The sequence below is a fragment of the Typha latifolia genome, chromosome 11 (assembly GCF_019914945.1).
Source record: "Typha latifolia isolate L0001 chromosome 11, TyphaL0001v2, whole genome shotgun sequence".
Lineage (NCBI taxonomy): Eukaryota > Viridiplantae > Streptophyta > Magnoliopsida > Poales > Typhaceae > Typha > Typha latifolia.
In genome coordinates, this window is record NC_133096.1 from 648897 (window position 1) to 666813 (window position 17917).

General features: G+C 35.8%; 2 protein-coding genes across 3 annotated transcripts; one reads left to right on the forward strand and one right to left on the reverse strand.

Annotated features, from left to right (window-relative positions):
- Positions 1–978: 978 nt before the first annotated feature.
- LOC140797169 (protein TIFY 9) lies at positions 979–3508 on the reverse strand. The gene is made up of 6 exons (XM_073150447.1): positions 3250–3508; positions 3043–3154; positions 2861–2954; positions 2703–2790; positions 2546–2603; positions 979–1354 (listed from the first exon to the last, which is right to left on the reverse strand). Exons 1-6 carry the CDS (start codon positions 3332–3334, stop codon positions 1273–1275), a joined length of 519 nt encoding a protein of 172 aa, XP_073006548.1. The 5' UTR covers positions 3335–3508; the 3' UTR covers positions 979–1272.
- A 7702-nt stretch (positions 3509–11210) lies between these two features.
- LOC140797160 (uncharacterized) lies at positions 11211–16412 on the forward strand. Of its 2 annotated transcripts, none has more exons than XM_073150433.1 (2): positions 11211–11859; positions 16045–16412. In XM_073150433.1, exon 1 carries the CDS (start codon positions 11316–11318, stop codon positions 11835–11837), a length of 522 nt encoding a protein of 173 aa, XP_073006534.1. In that variant the 5' UTR covers positions 11211–11315; the 3' UTR covers positions 11838–11859; positions 16045–16412. The 2 variants fall into 2 exon arrangements, with proteins under 2 accessions (XP_073006534.1, XP_073006535.1); XM_073150434.1 differs by lacking the exon at positions 16045–16412 and adding an exon at positions 15366–15597 and having other exon boundaries at positions 11225–11859.
- Positions 16413–17917: the final 1505 nt, after the last annotated feature.

The window sequence follows — 17917 nt, forward strand, 5'->3', positions numbered from 1 at the left end:
CTCCTATGATATGCTTCGATGTGATCGAGTCACATCACCCAAATGCTTGAGTTCGACGAGCACAAATATGAGGTTTATTCCATTTTGCTATTCCGAAAGCTTATTCCGCGTTTGACATGAGTTTTCTTTTACAAAATAGAGTTTATTTCTGAATACGACACTTATTCTGTCTAACCAAACAAACCATAAGAGAAGCATTTAAAGAACACGGGAACTAGTCGAAGTAAACGAGTCTCCCAATCCAACATGACAGCTACTTCAATTGAATGAACCTTAGGAGGGTTTTCAGAAAAATATAGCGAATAAAATAACCCCTAAAGTCGAGAGTAGAAAAGGATGATGGAAATCAATGCTTCAATAGATTCCATCGCACAAGATGAAGCTAAAGATTAGCTTTTACAGAACAAAAAGACAATCCAAACTCGAAAGTGGGTAAAGTCCCACCTTCCATTAGCTAGATTCGATAACGGGAAACTCACCTCCGATCTATTGTTACGTATTATCATAGAAAGCATGTCAGCAGTGGTACGTATTTAAAATGATTTTGTGTTATCCAATTAACATAATCATTAATGATAAGATTTTAAGTATTTAAATTGTGTTATCCAGTTAACATGGCAATTAATATTTTACTTTTGCAATTTTTTGAATTTTTTAGGGTTTTGGTTTTATGCGAGAGTTTTAAAGTCTCTGACTAAATTAACGACTTACAAAATAGATATATTAATTCCTGACTAGAAAATTAGTGTTTATATAAATTATTTTTTTGTTTAGTGATTTATACATGGAAATTGATATCCTAGTTCAGAGACTTTGTTAAATTGGGCGGCCCCGATCAACTCAACTAGACGCGTAGAAAAGTTGGCGGGAGACTTAATACGACAGAGAACTCTCTATCTACAACCTCTGACTTGACTTTTTCATCCCCATTTGCCGTCGATATATTTTCTCAGCAGGATAACTTAAAAGGTAAACATATAGAGCATAATACATCATGACATAGAGTTCATTCAGAGATAAGCACTCTGTCCACAGGGGTTAATAAGTAGTAGTACATCAAGAACTATTATGAGATAACTGATTAGTCACTTTAACTAAACCAACTCCTATTACCATTACTAACTAATAATCTAAGTCACAACAAGTCCATCTACAAAAGAACAAAAAGAATAACCAGATTAATTAGTCTTGATTAATTGCCCTTAATATAAGCCAGATCCAGCCTCTGCCTTCTTCGTTTGCAAACCCTAGAAAGAGAGCCGTTCCAAGTAATTAAGGTTGAGTCACATCCAAATTCTCCTTCTTGACCGAAGCCACCTCGAATTCCTTCTCATATGGACCCACAGAGCTCAATCTGCACGTTTAGAATTAACCCAATTTATACTTGGTCAGATGCTAGCTTGGCTATGGCTCAAAGAATAGACCACTGACTCAATCAGAGCAACTCAAGTCTAATGCTTATTCCTAGATTCGAACTACTTCCGTCTACTCCCCCTCGTCCAGAAAAATTGGACCCCTCGGGTTTATTCTTTTTCGAGTCCCCACACCAACGTCAAAATGATCACGAGTAGTGTTATTCTTTTCTATAATAAACATGTGGATAGTTATATATATGCGAGACTTTAATTTGTGGGTGTGGGTTTAGTCCACCTTATCCCGTGTGAAGTCGTTGTCGAATTAACTCGGTGTCCTTTTGTCAAAGTAAGCTAAAACAACAATAAACAAAAACACGTTGATATCATTAATGAAAGTCTCTTATATGATATGGTTGTTGTTTGATTATTTTGAGTCCTATTGGGTGGGTGAAGATTTATTTTTTCTCTTTCCATGGTTACATTTTATGATTTTCTAACAATCTTCAACACATTATCGTAGCCACCTAAAAAATGTCACATAGTGATGACTCTTGAATTACTAAGATCTTCATAACTTGTAAATTAAAAATGTCTCTAACAACGAAAACTTATAATATGAACGAAAATAATATTTGCCGGACAATCTTTTTAAAATAATAAAAATATGCTCATATATTTTAATAGAGTGAAGGAATCTAAAAAGATAGAAAAAGATTAAATGCATGAACTTGTTCATTTATTAAACTAGCTCAAAGTTTTAAGTGAACAAGATTAAATGCACGAAGTATGCTTCTAGTTACAATCTATCATAGAAGATTAAATGGTAGGACTACTGCATTTGTTGCATGAACTCCATAATTAAGTAACCAAACAGGTATAATTTGCAGAAAATGACTTAAAACTCGTATCCAATTTAGTTGGAAGCTAATAATTCTAAGACAAGATAACCTTCTCTTTACGAGAGCCATTAATGATTAATTATTTTTTTTAATCATATTTGGAGCGTTGCATGCTTTGATATACGTGTCGGTCTAAATAAATGCCGCATGTGCTAATCATGCAATGTCCAAGGCCGTGAAAGTAATTTAATACGATGACTCGTTTTTTATGTAACTAATAAAATAACAAAGAAAATTAAAATAAAAAAAAATGAGGAGGAGTGGGGGGCGGTGACCAGACCGCTACCTTACCTTTGCTTGCGCCTCGCGAGGAATCGCTGCAGAGACATCTTTCTGGCAATGGGAAGGTCTGACAAAGGAACGAGGCGAAAGTTAAAGATAATTCTATTTTAAGTAATAAAACGCCATAATATCATTCTATTTTGGGAAGGGGGATGGGTCGGCTAACCTCCGGTAAGTCTACTCGGAAGTCCGTTCTCGAGTCCGAAACGGTCCTTGACGGAAACCTCTCCCGCCTTCCTTATAATGCTTTCCGCCTATGTATACAATTATTTTTTTTAAAAAAACTATTAATATAAAAAATAAAAGTAAGGTAATTAAGCGAACCTTATCGTGTGAGACGTTAAAGACGGAGACCGTGCCGTTAAAGAAGATCGTTAACGGAGCCGTTCCCGGCGATGACGGGATCGCAGAACCAGAGCTAAAAAGAACGAGAAAAAACACGAATAAATCACCAAAAATGGAGGGGGGAAGAAAAAAATCTCCTGAGTGGGATCGAGGAGGGAAACCTGGAAGCGGAGTTCAAGATCGGGATCGATGGCGCCGGCAAGCCGGAGAGGAAGCCGGAGGCCATGACGCTCCTCAGGAGCTTCGGATTTCTCGAGATTGCGCTCTGGATCTCTACACGAGGCAAGCGTCGATGAGATCAGGAGGAGTCCACAAGGGTTAGAGATCAAGAAGTAGATATACACAGAGAGAGAGAGAGAGAGAGGAACCTCTGATGGAGGATCTTTGGAGCTTAGCAGCGGAATTCTCCTTCTCGATGCCGAAGAAATCGAGCTCCATCGTCGCTCTCGCCATGGATCGATCGGAGAGAGAGAGAGAGAGAGAGAGAGAGAGAGAGAGAGAGAGAGAGAGAGAGAGGAATGGTGGAATTGGGGAACACGAGAGTAGTGGTTTTAAATGCGAAAGCGGAAGAAGAGAAAGGAAAGCACGAGCAGCTCGAGCTATAACAGCACGTCTTCCATGAGACGGGAAGGGGAAATTACTTCGCAGCCTCGCTGGTACTTATTGGCGCTTCTAAAGGACGGTTTTGCCTTTCCTCGTCATCGCAGAGGGTACTTTCCAATTCACACCCTATCATTTTCTTATTTCTACATCAACACCTACGGTTCTTTCAACGATAAATAAATATCATACTTATTTTCCTAAAAAGAAAAAAAAAATTAAACTACACCGAAACGACCTTTTGTTCGACCTTAATTAGGTGCCGCGTTGTAAGCAGGTCCACTACTCCACTGCTCCTTTTAAATAGTAAAGAAGAAAATTAAATAGGTGAGGGGGGTGGGGTGTAAGGAGAAATTTCCGCCGAAGACTTGGTCTGGCCGTTGTTGGTGAGATAAGGGCAATTTGGTCAATTGGCGCGAGGGCAGTCTGGGGATTTCGAAGGGGTCTCGCGTCTCGTGTTGGCGCGAGGGTAGCAGTGAAGGGTGTCACGCGACCGTCGTGGGAACGTGACTATTTGGTGGGGCTGACACGTGTCGGTAGGATTGGAGGGACGGGGGGGCGGGGATCCGGTGGGTCCCGAACGGGGTTCGAGGCCGCGGCGGCGGCGGAGGAGGCAAGCGTCAAACGCGCTCGCCGTACTCGAACCGATTACCTAGTGGGGAGGAGGATCTCCTGCAGCACCGGATGCAGGAGTTTCCTGCACCATTGTATTAGTTTTTGGCCAAATCACCCCAGTTTTTAGTTAACTCTTTACCAGTTTGTACTTCAAGGTTGAGCATTAGTTTTCATCCAAAACTAGAGGTGTGAGTATTTGAATAAATGTGGTTCATTGGCTATAATATCTTTTGGGTCATAAGTTACTAATTGACCAAATTATCTCTACCATCCTTATATTAAATTGTATTTAGGGATGTTTATAAAATTGCCACTAAGAAACTTTTAAAATATCATAATTGTCACCAAATTGTTAAACACTTTCAGAAATATTATTTAGTTGGTTAAATCTAATTAATCATGATTAAAATCAAACTTTAATTAAAAAAGTATATTCTTCCCCTATAATAAAAATTGTTGATAAATATCTTAAACTCTAAACTTCAAGAAAAAAGAGTAATTTAGTTATTTTTATGTGTAATGTTAGCCTTAACCAAAATTTAATAGAAACGTTACGCTAAAATTTACCATGATGGTAATTAAAAGAGTCAAAAGATTTTAGCGGTAAATATGATATTCTAAAAAAATATATAATGATAATTATGATGTTTTAAAAATATAATGATAATTATGATATTTTGAAAAAAAAAATAGTGATAATTATGATAATTTAAAAGTTCTGTAAAAAAAATCTTTTTTTATTTACATAGGGGTACTTAAGGCTTTTCACATCCCTAATAACTGTTGACTGCAAGAAGAGTTTAGTGCTCAAATTTAAATTACTCAAAGATAACTAATTGCAAACCACAAGGATTTTAGTACTTAAATTTAAAGTATATGTTCATAAGTTAAAATCAGATCAAATTGTAGGAAGGTAAGCTGCCATTTATGCCTTGTTTGCTTGCCTAAGATGGATATTATTCTATTAAATAGATTATATTTTTATACATGAGGCATATCAATTGGTTATATTGAGTTTGAGAATTTAATGAGGGGTGATCTTATGTGGATCAATCCGAGCGTATTATTATTATTATATGTGCGTTCAATATATCGATTCCGGTAACTATGATTATACTTACTCAAATTCTATGATTTACTATTTTCTTTTGAGGGTGAGATCAGAGTTGCCTGATATAATTGTGTTTTAACTAGAAGTAGATACTCAAAGGAGCTTCAATAAAAATCTAATGACTTAATAATCATTTAGAATCTAGAAAGTCAACATTAGGTACAAAAATATCTCCAAGAAGTTGACAATTTTGCCATTTATAAGTACCCAAAATTTTCTTTTTTTTACAATTTCTTTTACTTTTTGAAGGTGAAGATTAGACTTTATGATGGTCAATAGTTATAGATGTTTTGGCATTGCCTACTACCTCTTTTTTGGACACATGTTGAATTGACTCTAATGTAGCACAATAGTCTGCATAAAGTTTTTGTTTTGAGTTTCGCTACTAACTTGCAATAACGCTTCTTAGGCAACCCTAATGGAGTGCTCTACTAGGGTTTAGATGGCCCCACTACCAAGAGAGTCTTTTTCGTCACCTCTAGTAACTTCTCTCCTCTCTTATTCAGACGAAAGGGAGAGCAATATCCTCCTCATAGTAGGCTTTTCTTCCCTCGCTAAGAGAGTCTTCCTCATCACTAAGAGGGCATTCGTTTCGCCACGGTATTAGCCGAGTACTATGGATCTCGCCAATCTTTGTCATTGCCCTATTTAGGTTATCTTTTCTGAGAATGACTCTCTCCCCCTTTTCCATTTATTTTCTTTTCTTCTTTGTTCCTTCTAGGTTTTATTAATTCATAGGTTCTCTCAAATGGGGGTCTTCACGTGTTTTATTAAAATCACTAGACTCCATCAAAATTTTCTTTTTTTACAATTTCTTTTACTTTTTAGAGGTGAATATTAGACTTTAGGATGGTCAATAGTTATAGATGTTTTGGCATTGCCTACTACTTTTATTTGGACACATGTTGAATTGACTCTCAGGTAGCACAATAGTCAGCATAAAGTTTTTGTTTTGAGTTTTGCTACTAACCGGCAATAATGCTTCCTACACAACTCAAATAAAGTGCTCTACTAGGGTTTAGACTAGGGTTTAGATGGCCCTAATGCCAAGAGGGTCTTTCTTGTCACCTCTAGTAACTTCTCTCCTCTCTCATCCGCCTAGTCGAAGGCTAGATGGAACGGAGAGCAGTATCCTCCTCATAGTGGGCTTTTCCCCCCTCGCCAAGAGAGTCTTCCTCGTTGTTAAAAAGGCCTTTGTTTCGCCACAGTCTTAGCCGAGTACTGTGGATCTCGCTAATCTTGGTCTTTACTCATCCGCATCAGCCGTTGGTACAGGTCTCAACCTATTTGCACCTCGCTTCATGCTTTTATCATCTTTTCTGAGAATGACTCTCTCCCATTTCCCATTTGTTTTCTTTTCTTCTTTGTTCATTCTAGGTTTTATTCTTGAATTCGCAGGTTCTCTCAAATGGGGTCTTCATATGTTTTATTAAAATCACTAGACTCTATCACTAGTGAGTTTGTATTTCTACTTGGGCTTACTCCTTGGTTGAGTACTCAAAGTGCTACCGATTGGCCAAATAAGAGACTTGCTTCTAGAGCATCTGCTCTATCTCCTCTATTATTATTGTATTTGAGTATTTATTTTGATACTTATTTTCACTGTTGTTCGACCTATAACACAATCAAGTGTAGGGCTTATTCTTAGGGCTCTTGTCCTATTCCCCTTTTCTTCTATTGGATCAAGTTATAATCGGTTGAATGAATTATATGATCAATCTATGGATTTTCTTAAGAAAAACAAATAGATTGTGTTTCTAAGGAGGTAATTAATTTTTTTTTTCATATCTCTATTAATAGTTAATTAGTAAACGCAGCTTGGTGTAAACCACAAAAAGAGTTAAATGCATTCCTATATTCTTTTGGGGGTGTGATCAAAATCGTGAGATACTTTTGCATTCAGCTAGCATTTTGCATTCAACTAGCATCCCAACTGGCTGACACTAATAGACTTGCACAAAAATTGCACTATATTAGTAGATACTCAAAGGAGCTCTAATAAAATTTATGACTTAATAATCGTCTAGAATCTAGAAAGTCAACATTATGTAGCATATATCTCCAAGATGTTGACAATTTTGTCACTCATAAGTACCCAAAACTTTACCTTTTTTATGATTTCTTTTACTTTCTAAAGGTGAAGATTAGTTTACTAGATGGTCAATAGTTATAGTTGGTTTGGTAGTGCCTACTTTTTTGGGGGGCACATGTTGAATTGACTCTAATAAGGTAGTGAAATAAGCATAAAATTTTTTGTTTCTAATTTTGCTAATGACTCACATGAACGTTCCCTAGTTGACCCTAACAGAGTGTTCTACTAGGGTTTAGACTTTTCTCTCTGCGTCTTGGATCTTCCCCGCCACCTCTAGCAACTTCTCTCTTCTCTCTTCTCTCTTCTCTCTCTTCTCTCTTCTCTTTTGGCTCGGCGGAGGGGAGAGCGGTTTCTTCCCTAGAGTAGGTGTTTTCTCTCTTGTCAAGAGAGTCTTCTGCGCTGCCTCTGGCGACTTCTCTCCTCTCTCCTCTGCCTAGTAGAGGACTAGGGGGAAGAGGAAAATGATTTTTAAGGCTTTTCTACTCTCATTCTCTCTTCCTCCCTATCATATTTCTTTCCTCTCTATAGTCCTACTTTCTCCCTTGTTATCACCCATCTCACATCTCCTCCCTCATTCACATTGCCATCATCTGTCTCACCTTGGCTCCATTCTTGGCTATTCGTGTTGCCACTACCTAAGCAGAATACCGAAGCACTAGCCCTAATTCCCTCCTCGGCCTTTCGTTTTGCCATGGTTGTACTATGGATCTCTCCCAATTTTTACCCATTCGCACCAGCCACCGACCTCGATCTCGACCCGCCGGCACCTCACTTCATGCTTCACTGCACCTCGCCTTACTTCCTACTCCACCGATTGCTAGGATCTGCCATGGATTTGCCTATTTAGATTATCATCTTTTGTGAGAATGATAGTACTCTAAGGATGTAATAGACAAATTTTGTTTGCTCTTTCCCTTTTCCCATTTGTTTCCTCTTCTTCTTTGTTTGTTTTTAGTTCTATTCTTAAATTCACAGGTTCTCTCAAATAGGTTTACACACATTTTATTAAATTCACTGGACTTCATCACTAGTGAATTTGTATTCCTTCTTGGGCTTGCTTATTGGTTGAGTGCTCAGCCCTTTAAAATTCATGCTATTCTACCTATAGTATCGTCGGTTAGCTAAGTAAGAGACTTGCTTCTTGAGGGTCTGCTCTATCTCCTATGTCATTATTGTGCTTGAGTACTTGTTTTGATACTTGCTTTCATTGTTGTTTAATATGTAATACAACTAAGTGTGAGACTTATTCTTAGGGCTTTTGCCCTATTCTCCATTTCTTCTATTGGATCAATTTATAATCGATTGATTGAAATAAATTATATGATCGGTCTATGAACTTTAAATAAAAAAAAAGTTGTTTCATATGTCTATCAGATTCTATTGAAACTATTGCATATAGTTGGGTTTTTTAAGCACAAGTGGTTTTATGTAAACTATTTTTATTATCATTATATTAAATTGTTTTTGTGTTTCTAAGGAGTTAATTAAATTTTGTTTCGTATCTCTATTAATAATTAATTAGTAAATGCAGTTTGGTGTGAACCACAAGAAGAGTTAAATGCATAAGTTTAGATCTTTAAGCACTTAAATCTAAAATAATAAGTTAAAATTAGGTCAATTATGGGTCAATCCAGGTACATTATTAGATGGGCATCAATGTTGTTATTCGCTCAAATTTTATAATCTCTTTTATTTATTTTTTCTAGCACAATCATAGTTATTAGATACATATAATTAATATATTATTATAAATTCAATGAGCGTCCAAATTAACCCGCACTAGATAGAGCTTTAATAAGTATATAAGATATAAATGTCTAAAATCCAGAAAGTCAATATTAGATACAAGATATCTCAAAGACATTAGCAATTTAGTTTCCTTTCCAATGCGAAAGATAAAATTTTGCCCTAAAATTTTCAAAATAACAAGATTAGGCTAGGCATCTTCTACATAAATAATACGTATTATGTTACGATTCGACCACAGGGGTTGAGTGAAGTCGAGTCGAGTCAACTTAGTTACTTAGTTTTATCTTATAATTTTAAATTTTAAATAAATCAGATAATCTGCATGTGGATCTAAGGATTTTACTCCTATAAATAGAGGTGGACATATGTTGATAATTATCATTAGAAAAAATCTAAATTTAGTCAATTATTATTTTCATCCTTATCTTTTATCTAGCCGTTAAATAATTTTATCTTTCTAGGAAAAGATCATAGAAATATTTTAACCTTCCAAACCCTAGCCACATCCTACCTTCAGCAGTTACCCTACAATGCAGCCATCCACCACCACCCTTAGCCATCCGCCACCCTCCGACGACCACCGCAACATCGGATATTTATCATACTACTCTTTCTGACCTATCTCTACTATTTTATTTTTAGTTTTTCATATCGACCTCCGATTAAGGTAAAATTAGAGCCATTAGAACCCTAACTCACGAGGCTACTTTTATCTAAATTTTTCGTCCTTAAATTTTACGTTCGGATCAGTTCAAATTTTATGGAAATGCCGGTCAACAAACATAGTTATTTTGGCATTGGCTACTAATTATTAGTCAGCTAAAACTTTCTTTAGTCCAAGTTTAAATTCTATTGAAAGTATTGCATATAACTTAGGTTTTGACATTTAAACTCTTCTAAAATGATTATGACAACGAATTTTGTCTAAACTTGCTCTCTTTGGTCCTTAGTGGAAAAAGTTCTCTTTTGACTTAGTAAAATTTAATTTATTAAAATTATTAGAACACTAGGTTATTGGTTCAATGAATTTAATAAACTTTGGTTAAACATAGGCATGAGGTGAGATAAATTAGGGTTGTGTTTAATTATTTAAGTAAGTTTAGAGATAGATATAATAATCACAAATTATACGTAATATAAATTAATATATATTAATAAATTTGGTTTTTTTTTTATAAAAGGAAGAGAGAATTGGATTATGTTTCTAAATATCAATGCCACTAAAATTAGAACACAAGTACTGTCATACAATATGAGTCCCTTTAACATAATAAGCTCTATTCTACTAGTAATAAATTCGGGACTTGCCGAGCCTAGATCTAATCGGGCTCGGTGAAATTAATTTTGAGCATTTGAGCCAAGCCTGAGTCAAGTCAGCTCAACAATATCAATTATTTTGACCGCCCTAATTTTAATCCCGACAGATTAGATAATATTTTTTTTTTCTTAAAACCACCAAATAGGAATTTACACAAAGGCACATAGATGATGGAGTTTATTAAGTCATATACCTTTTTTTTATTTACATTTTTATTTAAATGCAATTTTAGTTGCAAAATTTAAAAGAATATTTACATAATTGAGTCTATTAAAAACTTTTAATATATTAGAATTACCACTAACTATGTCTTCAAAATATCAAAATTGCCACTAAAATTATTGAGCTATTTTTCAAATGCCATTCTACCAGTTAAATTAACTAATCGAGATTTGATACGGAAAATACTATCATATGATAGAGTTGATTGCATGGCTATACTTGGTGTTCTTATAAATATAAATGTTTTAGAATCGATGGATATTTTACTACTATTCATTATGAACGGGTTACTAATATACAACTAAATTATATTTTTAAGGAAGGCTAATTAAACTGCTAATTAGTTGGCCAAATTTTGTTTCTTAATTTCAGTTCATTTTGACGAAGGATAGTTTTAGAGTCTCATTACTTCCGGGAGATTAGGATATAATTTATTTTTTTTTTATTTTTTTTTTGTGTTGAGGTTTTTGACCGATTTTAATGATACTTGGTAAGTTGGTTTTCTTTAAAAAAGATTTAAAAAATTAATTAATTGAGATTAAAATTGGACTAAGGGATTTTTTTCCCTTCCTTGGACACGAGGCGCTCAATTAAAGCAGTCGTATCAGCAAACGAACACCTTACGCCACAGACGATCCCATCTTTAGAAAGCCCTACGACCAGAGAGAGAGAGAGGAACCTAAAACCCTAATCCTTCTCCCTCTCTTCCCCCAAAACCCTAACTTCCATGGCGGAAGCCGACGGAGAAACCAAAACCCTAGAACCGAATCCCTCCTCTCCCCAGATCCTGAAGCGAAAGGCCGAGGCGGAACCTCTCGAGGAAACGGACGACGCGAGGAAGCCCAAGGAGTCGCGGGCGGAGGTGGAAGACGAGGAGGAGGAAGTGAGTGATGCAAATGGGAGCGCCCACAACGGTAAGGGGAAGGCGGTTCTCACGGCGGCGGATAAGGGAAAGGGGAAGATGATAGAAGAAGAGGAGGAGGAGGAGGAGGAGGAAAACGACGTTGGCGAAGGCGGCGACGATGGGGCGAGTGATGAGAGTAGCGGTGGGGATAGTGGGGATGAGATTGGACTAGAGGAGGATGGAGATGACAGCGATTTTTGCGACGATCCCTTAGCTGAGGTCGATTTGGACAACATTCTGCCCTCGAGGACGAGGCGGAAAGCACCGCCTCCTCCGGGGGCTTACCTTCTACCTGATCAGGATGGGGATGATGACGACGACGATGATGAGGATGAGAGTGATTAGATGAGTTTGAAGAAGACAATAGGTAATTTGTTGAAAGTGTACAGCATTTTGTATAAAATATATTTCTCCATAGTTCTAGCTCTGCATGATGTTTGCCTTAGCTATTTGGTTGTAATTATAATTCAAGGAAGAGGTTTCCATCTCTAGCTTATTATTATTCTTCTTCTATGATAGATCGTAAGCCAGCTTATGCTAATTATAGGCAAGATAAGGGGGTTAGCGCTCCCTGATAGATAGGTTGGACATCTGCACCAACCATTTCAGGAAATTGCCAAATCTTTGGGCCGCGGTGAGCTATCTCTAGTGCATGCAGCGCAAACTACTACAAGTTCTCCACTGGAGATAATTCACGCAGTACCCTACTCGATCCCTTGTGGGGTAATGCATTCTGCCACTGTGCTGCAGTGCAGTCATAGCTTTGTTTTCAAATCATAATAGTTAAGACTGGATTCCTCGTATGTTTCTCCCTTCTATAATCTATAGTTAGTTATCATCAATTGCATACAGACTGAAAAGTACTAAAGTACCCAAATTTAACTTTATTGTTGTTTTCTCGCATTTAGAAGACTGGAATAGTGTCCATTGAGATAGAATCTGTTCTGCTTCATCATTGCTTGTTCTTGGTGGCAACTACTTAAATTGGTCAATAAGACAAGGCTTATGTTATTTGATGGTCTAGTCTTGGTTTTTTAAATCTCTACCGCAATTCTTTTATTCACATGTTTCGCGAAAGTGAAAGTTTTCACTTTTCAGTATCTGACTTATTGAGAGATTGGTACATAAGTAGAATTATCACAATAAGTTTAGAACAATGTCCTCCAATATCAAATTTTATTATATGCTCAGTACAGATTTCTAATATTTGTTATGACTTATTATTCCATTCAAGGGTTGGTCTTCATAGAAAAATAATCAGCATTATTATGATGATAAGAATATATGATGATTGTTGAAGATTATATGTCAAGGAATTGCTTTTCTTCATGAGAAGAAGTCAGATGATTGATTCGGTTGTGAAACGTAATATTTTTATTCAATAGCAAGAGTGGTTTAAATGACCAAGCAGAACATTTATGTGTTGTTTATCTGCAGTAGACTATGATGATTCCTTTTCTGTTTGATCTGTCCAACTATATTCCTTTTGATGCCATAATTCTTTCTTATTATTCACTTTCAAACCATTCTGCTTTTTCCACATTCTTCATCCTTCTACTTTTTTGATATATTCCTGCACTTAAATTAAGCAAATATTCAGATGCTGATGTGGAGTATCAATTGAAGTATTTATGCCATGGAAGATCCATGCCATTCTTTTGACTTAATAATTGTTGCTTTTTGTACTTAGAATTCTAAAATGAACCATTGAGTCTTATCTGAATTTAAGATGGATACAGAATGATAATGTTGTTTATCACTGTTTTTGTACTTGACAACTCCAATTGTTCTTGATGTGAGTATGTGGCACTTTGTTATTGTTGTAACTATATGAAAATAATCATCTACCTAGCAAATGAGCTGAGTCAAAACATAGACATCAAATTTTTCATTGGTTTATCTTGCCTTCATTTCATGGTATGTATGTCGCAATTTACTGAACTCATTGCTGCAAAGATTGATGCAATTCAAAGGAAAAAAAATGTCAATTTATGTCTCCTATGTTAAACTTATATGACATTGTAGTAAGCATCTTCTACACAGTTCTTCTATTTTTGCCTGCCAAACAAGCTACTCATAATGAGCAAAGCTTGGTCATCTCAATCACTAATTGAGCCAACCTTGGCATTGGCCTAGCTAGGTTGTCTCCCAGCTCATTTAAGACGACTATGTATCCCTTCTCTTGTCAAGTAGGGTTTGTACGAGACTGAACCTAAGGTTGTATAAATCTTACATTAGCTGTCAGTTATTTGTTTTCTTTTTGACTAGTTTGAACTTAATAAGATCCTGCCAAGCTTTGTAACAAACAAGCCTGCATTCTCGCTTGGTGTTGTCATCATTGAGCATTTAAGTTCTATGGGATAATCATTATATGAGGCCAACTTGCTGTTGCTTCATATTAGTCTATGACAAGGATGATATTTTAAAACTAAATTAGTTCATCCCCCTTGTATACTCGAGTGCTACCTTCTCTGACAACATTTAGCCCTTTTGCTTCATGTAGTCAAGTGACATGGTAGTAAAATGTTCTAGATCAGTTAAGTAAGATTGTTATATTCTTGATATAGATCAACAATCTGCTTAATGAATGTGTAAATAACTGTCCTTTCCATGGTTCCAGCCGAAGATTTTCTGATGACATTTCATTGTGTAGGTTCACTTTGTACTCAGAATTTGATACCATAGTATGACTTTTTATTATTTCGATGCTAATGTAATACTCGGTGGTCTGGTTAACATACCTTTACATGTATATAGATTTATTTTACAATGATTTAGACTTCTTTTTTCAGTGGTTCACATAATTATACACACACACACACATGCACGCACATATATAAATACATATATCTACATATGTTTATCAGCCTTCTCTGGGATTTTTTGCTTCTATCTTAGTTGCTTTATAGGAGTGCATCTATCAAGGTGTTTGAAATGCTCAAGTTTAGGGTGCTTTTGTATCTCTTATTAACGAGGCAGATTGATTACCTAAAATCATAATATTAAGAATTTGTGAGGCTAAGTCACTTGGAATTCTTGACTGTCATATGCAGTTCCATCTGCTAAGTTAATTTAGTATTTTTCATTATGTGCCTTCTGTTGAGCAAGCGGTATTTCCACAATGATATAGTACTTGTTGGAAGATGTACCTGATGTCCAGGCATGCTAGCTGGGAGTTAAGGGGGTTCGATGTGTATGACTGACTAGGTCTTCACCACCTTCCGTTCCAATCCTTGAGTCTTTTGAACATAATGAGCCTTGTGTCCTGTTTATCAAATATCTAACCTAATGAACTTCCAAAGGTTTCTACTGGCCGTGCAATCAACATTGTGATGCTTGGAAAATCAAATAATTGAAGATTAGTAATCTTGTGACAGGGAGTTTGATTAACCAAGTTTGTAAAATATATTATTGAACTGAATGAAGCACTGATAATGAAATTAGTCAAAGGCATGTATGTTAGAACTTAGAAACTTGTTACTTAGATCCTGCTTTAGTTTCGTAATTCTTTGAAGTGTCCACTTTCTTGTACGGAATGTTCTATTGAAGGGATTAAAGTAGCACACTTTTTTTCGGTTTCAGGACATTTAGGATATGTTGCATAATCAATTCTCTCATATATATATTCAGTATCCAATTGTTGACTTTATTATATTCAATTTCTTCATTGCTGTTTGCAAATGTAATTTTTGAAATACTGAGTTTAAGTTCATACTTCATAGGCAGACATTGAGTTGCCATCAATCAGTTATCAATTATTTAAATGTCATAAGAATATCATAGACATAGTTAATTGGTGACAAACTGACAGTAACATATATTCAACCTTTATCTATATGGAACTTGCTTATTGTGCCCTGTCTGTAAATGCAGGCTGTCTCTAAGTTGGATTTCCCAGATGTACTTACCATCTCTGAAGTATGCGGCTAGCAAATCAACTATTTGCAATTTTCTATAGATTTGACAAACTCTGATATTTATGATGATAAATTACATATGTACTATTCAAAAGCTCTCTGTATTTGTGTGTGGGACCGTGGAATATCTTAAAATTACACCTAGGTGATTTGTCCATCAAAATTAATTTTATTGTAGTTTAAGGAAATTTTCAATTTTGTGAGATTGGGCTCTTGCTGATTTAGTATGCTGGCCTATATGTTAAGAAGACCTGATTCTGTGATTGTCCATGTGAAATAATAGATGCTCCTGGGGCTGAGCAGCTGTAGCTGCTCATGAAGAGAGTCAACTTTCAAAAAGTGAACACTTCTTTTAAGGGTGTCCTGATGGCCCTTTTTTGTCCAAAATGAAGTAACTACAAATTAAGGGGATGTTTTCTTATGTCTGATCATTCTCATGTCAAATTTACTTCAAGTTGGATGTGTTTGCAACCTTAATGATGTGCATATGATGTGATCTGTTAGGTATACAAAGGTAAATGTTTGGTTTGGATGCCTATCCTCTGTTACATCATAGTCTGGAGCTGTTTGAAGTTTGTATTTTGAGTAAAAGTATCAAAGTATTCTTTGGTTCATTGTAAATCTTCTTAATGCAGGAAAATTTTGGTGATCTTGCTTTTCGGTAGCTCAAGGAATTGGAGTCTCTTAATTGGTAGCTCAAGGAATTGGAGTCTCTTAATTGGTAGCTCAAGGAATTGGAGTCTCTTAATTTTTCTCAAAGCTTAGGCTACTGTAGAAGTCATCTCTCAGGATAGTATCTGAGTACTCAAGCATCGATTGGATACTTGGCTGAGAAGAGGCATTAAAAAGTTTTCAAGCTGATTTAGTAGAATAGTGAACTTCTAATCTGTATAGATTCCTGTAACTTTTACTGGATATGACCTTTGCATGCTGTAATTTTGACTGGAGATGATCATTAAATTCTCTTTCGTAGTTAATAATATTTCTGGTTATTTTTGTTTTAGGCTTGGCTGATGTCTTCTTGCTCTACTGGTCATTGTTGTTGTAGGCTTGTAGTAACAGCTGATGTCTTCTTGCTCGATGATTGCCGGAGGATCTGTAACTTGGGAGAGGATCTGTAGGTTATCATTATGTCAAGGTTCCATATAGTTATCACTTCAGAAATATCCTCACTTCCTTGACTGGAGATAGGACTTAGGGCCGAGTATCGCCTCCTTTTATCATTGAGAAATTAACTTGCTGCCTTCTTGAATGATCTATTTGCTTTTGTGAAAAGGAAGAAAGATTTTGAAGTGTAGTGCTTTCTTTTCAGTACCAAATGAATGACAGAACATTAGAGGGTGCAAGGTTTCTCTATGAATAGAATCTTCTTTTCTATCTTTTGACCTACTGATCTCAACATCGTAGTCTTCCTATTCTGTATTCTTTTTTCCAAAATAAAGTCCATTATGGAGAGATGTTCAATCCTTGCTTGAACCATAATCTTGCACAGTATGAGAGGTTCTTTTCTTGCAACTATGAAATGATAGGAATAAGGATATTTTTGTGAGGGGACTATTGCAGCACCTCTACATTTGATTTTTGTGGCTTCAATTGTTTTGGTACCTTTAATACTCTGTTCATTCCTATATTATATTGCATTAAATTTCTTAGATTACTTTATTATTATATTATTAGTGCCTGAATCATCATAGGTGTGAGAGTCCTTTTATTTATTTTTTCAAATTTGTTCAGCTTATTGTTTTCTTTGGAGGTAGCACATATATCAACTTTGGCCTTGAAAGCAAGATGGTAGATCAAATTCTGGCATTGATTCTTGAGTGCTTCTTACACCAATCATTCATATATTTTAGTCCTAAAAGATGATCTTAAACCATATAGGTGAACTTTATGAACCTTTATGCATCTTACAGAGTTTTTAAAAAAAAAAGTCTCTCTTCTTTGTGGTGCATAATAATCAAAGAATTAAGTCAACAAAGGGATTAGGAGGAGTGGTTGCACTTTGCTGTGAATTTAATATTAGGGGTCTCTAATCTTAGGTTAGTTACAACCTTTAACATCTCAACACCTAGGTTTTGTCCTCCACTTAGCTTCTTTTTTTTTTCTTTGTTGTTGTTCTTCTTCTTTGACATGCTTCACATGGCTAAAAATCTAAGCAAAACTATGTGCAAGAGGCGTGAATTATAACAACTCTAAAAGAAATCTTGATGCCTTTCACAATCATTCCCCAAAACCTTTTGATCAAGGTATCATTTGACAAGTGGAGCCAAGCTTTTACATCATCTAACACCATACCCATTCTTTTCTTCCCCCCCTCTTTCTCTGCCCAGAATCCAATACATCCCCCCTCTCTCTCTCTCTCTTTCTCTGCCCAGAAACCAATACATCATCTAATGTTATATATTTTGATTGTGAACCTTTGGGTGAGAAGCCATTCAACTCTAAAAGTTTTATATCATAAAATAAATAAAAAATTTAAAACACAATTCTCTCATTATTCTTTTCACC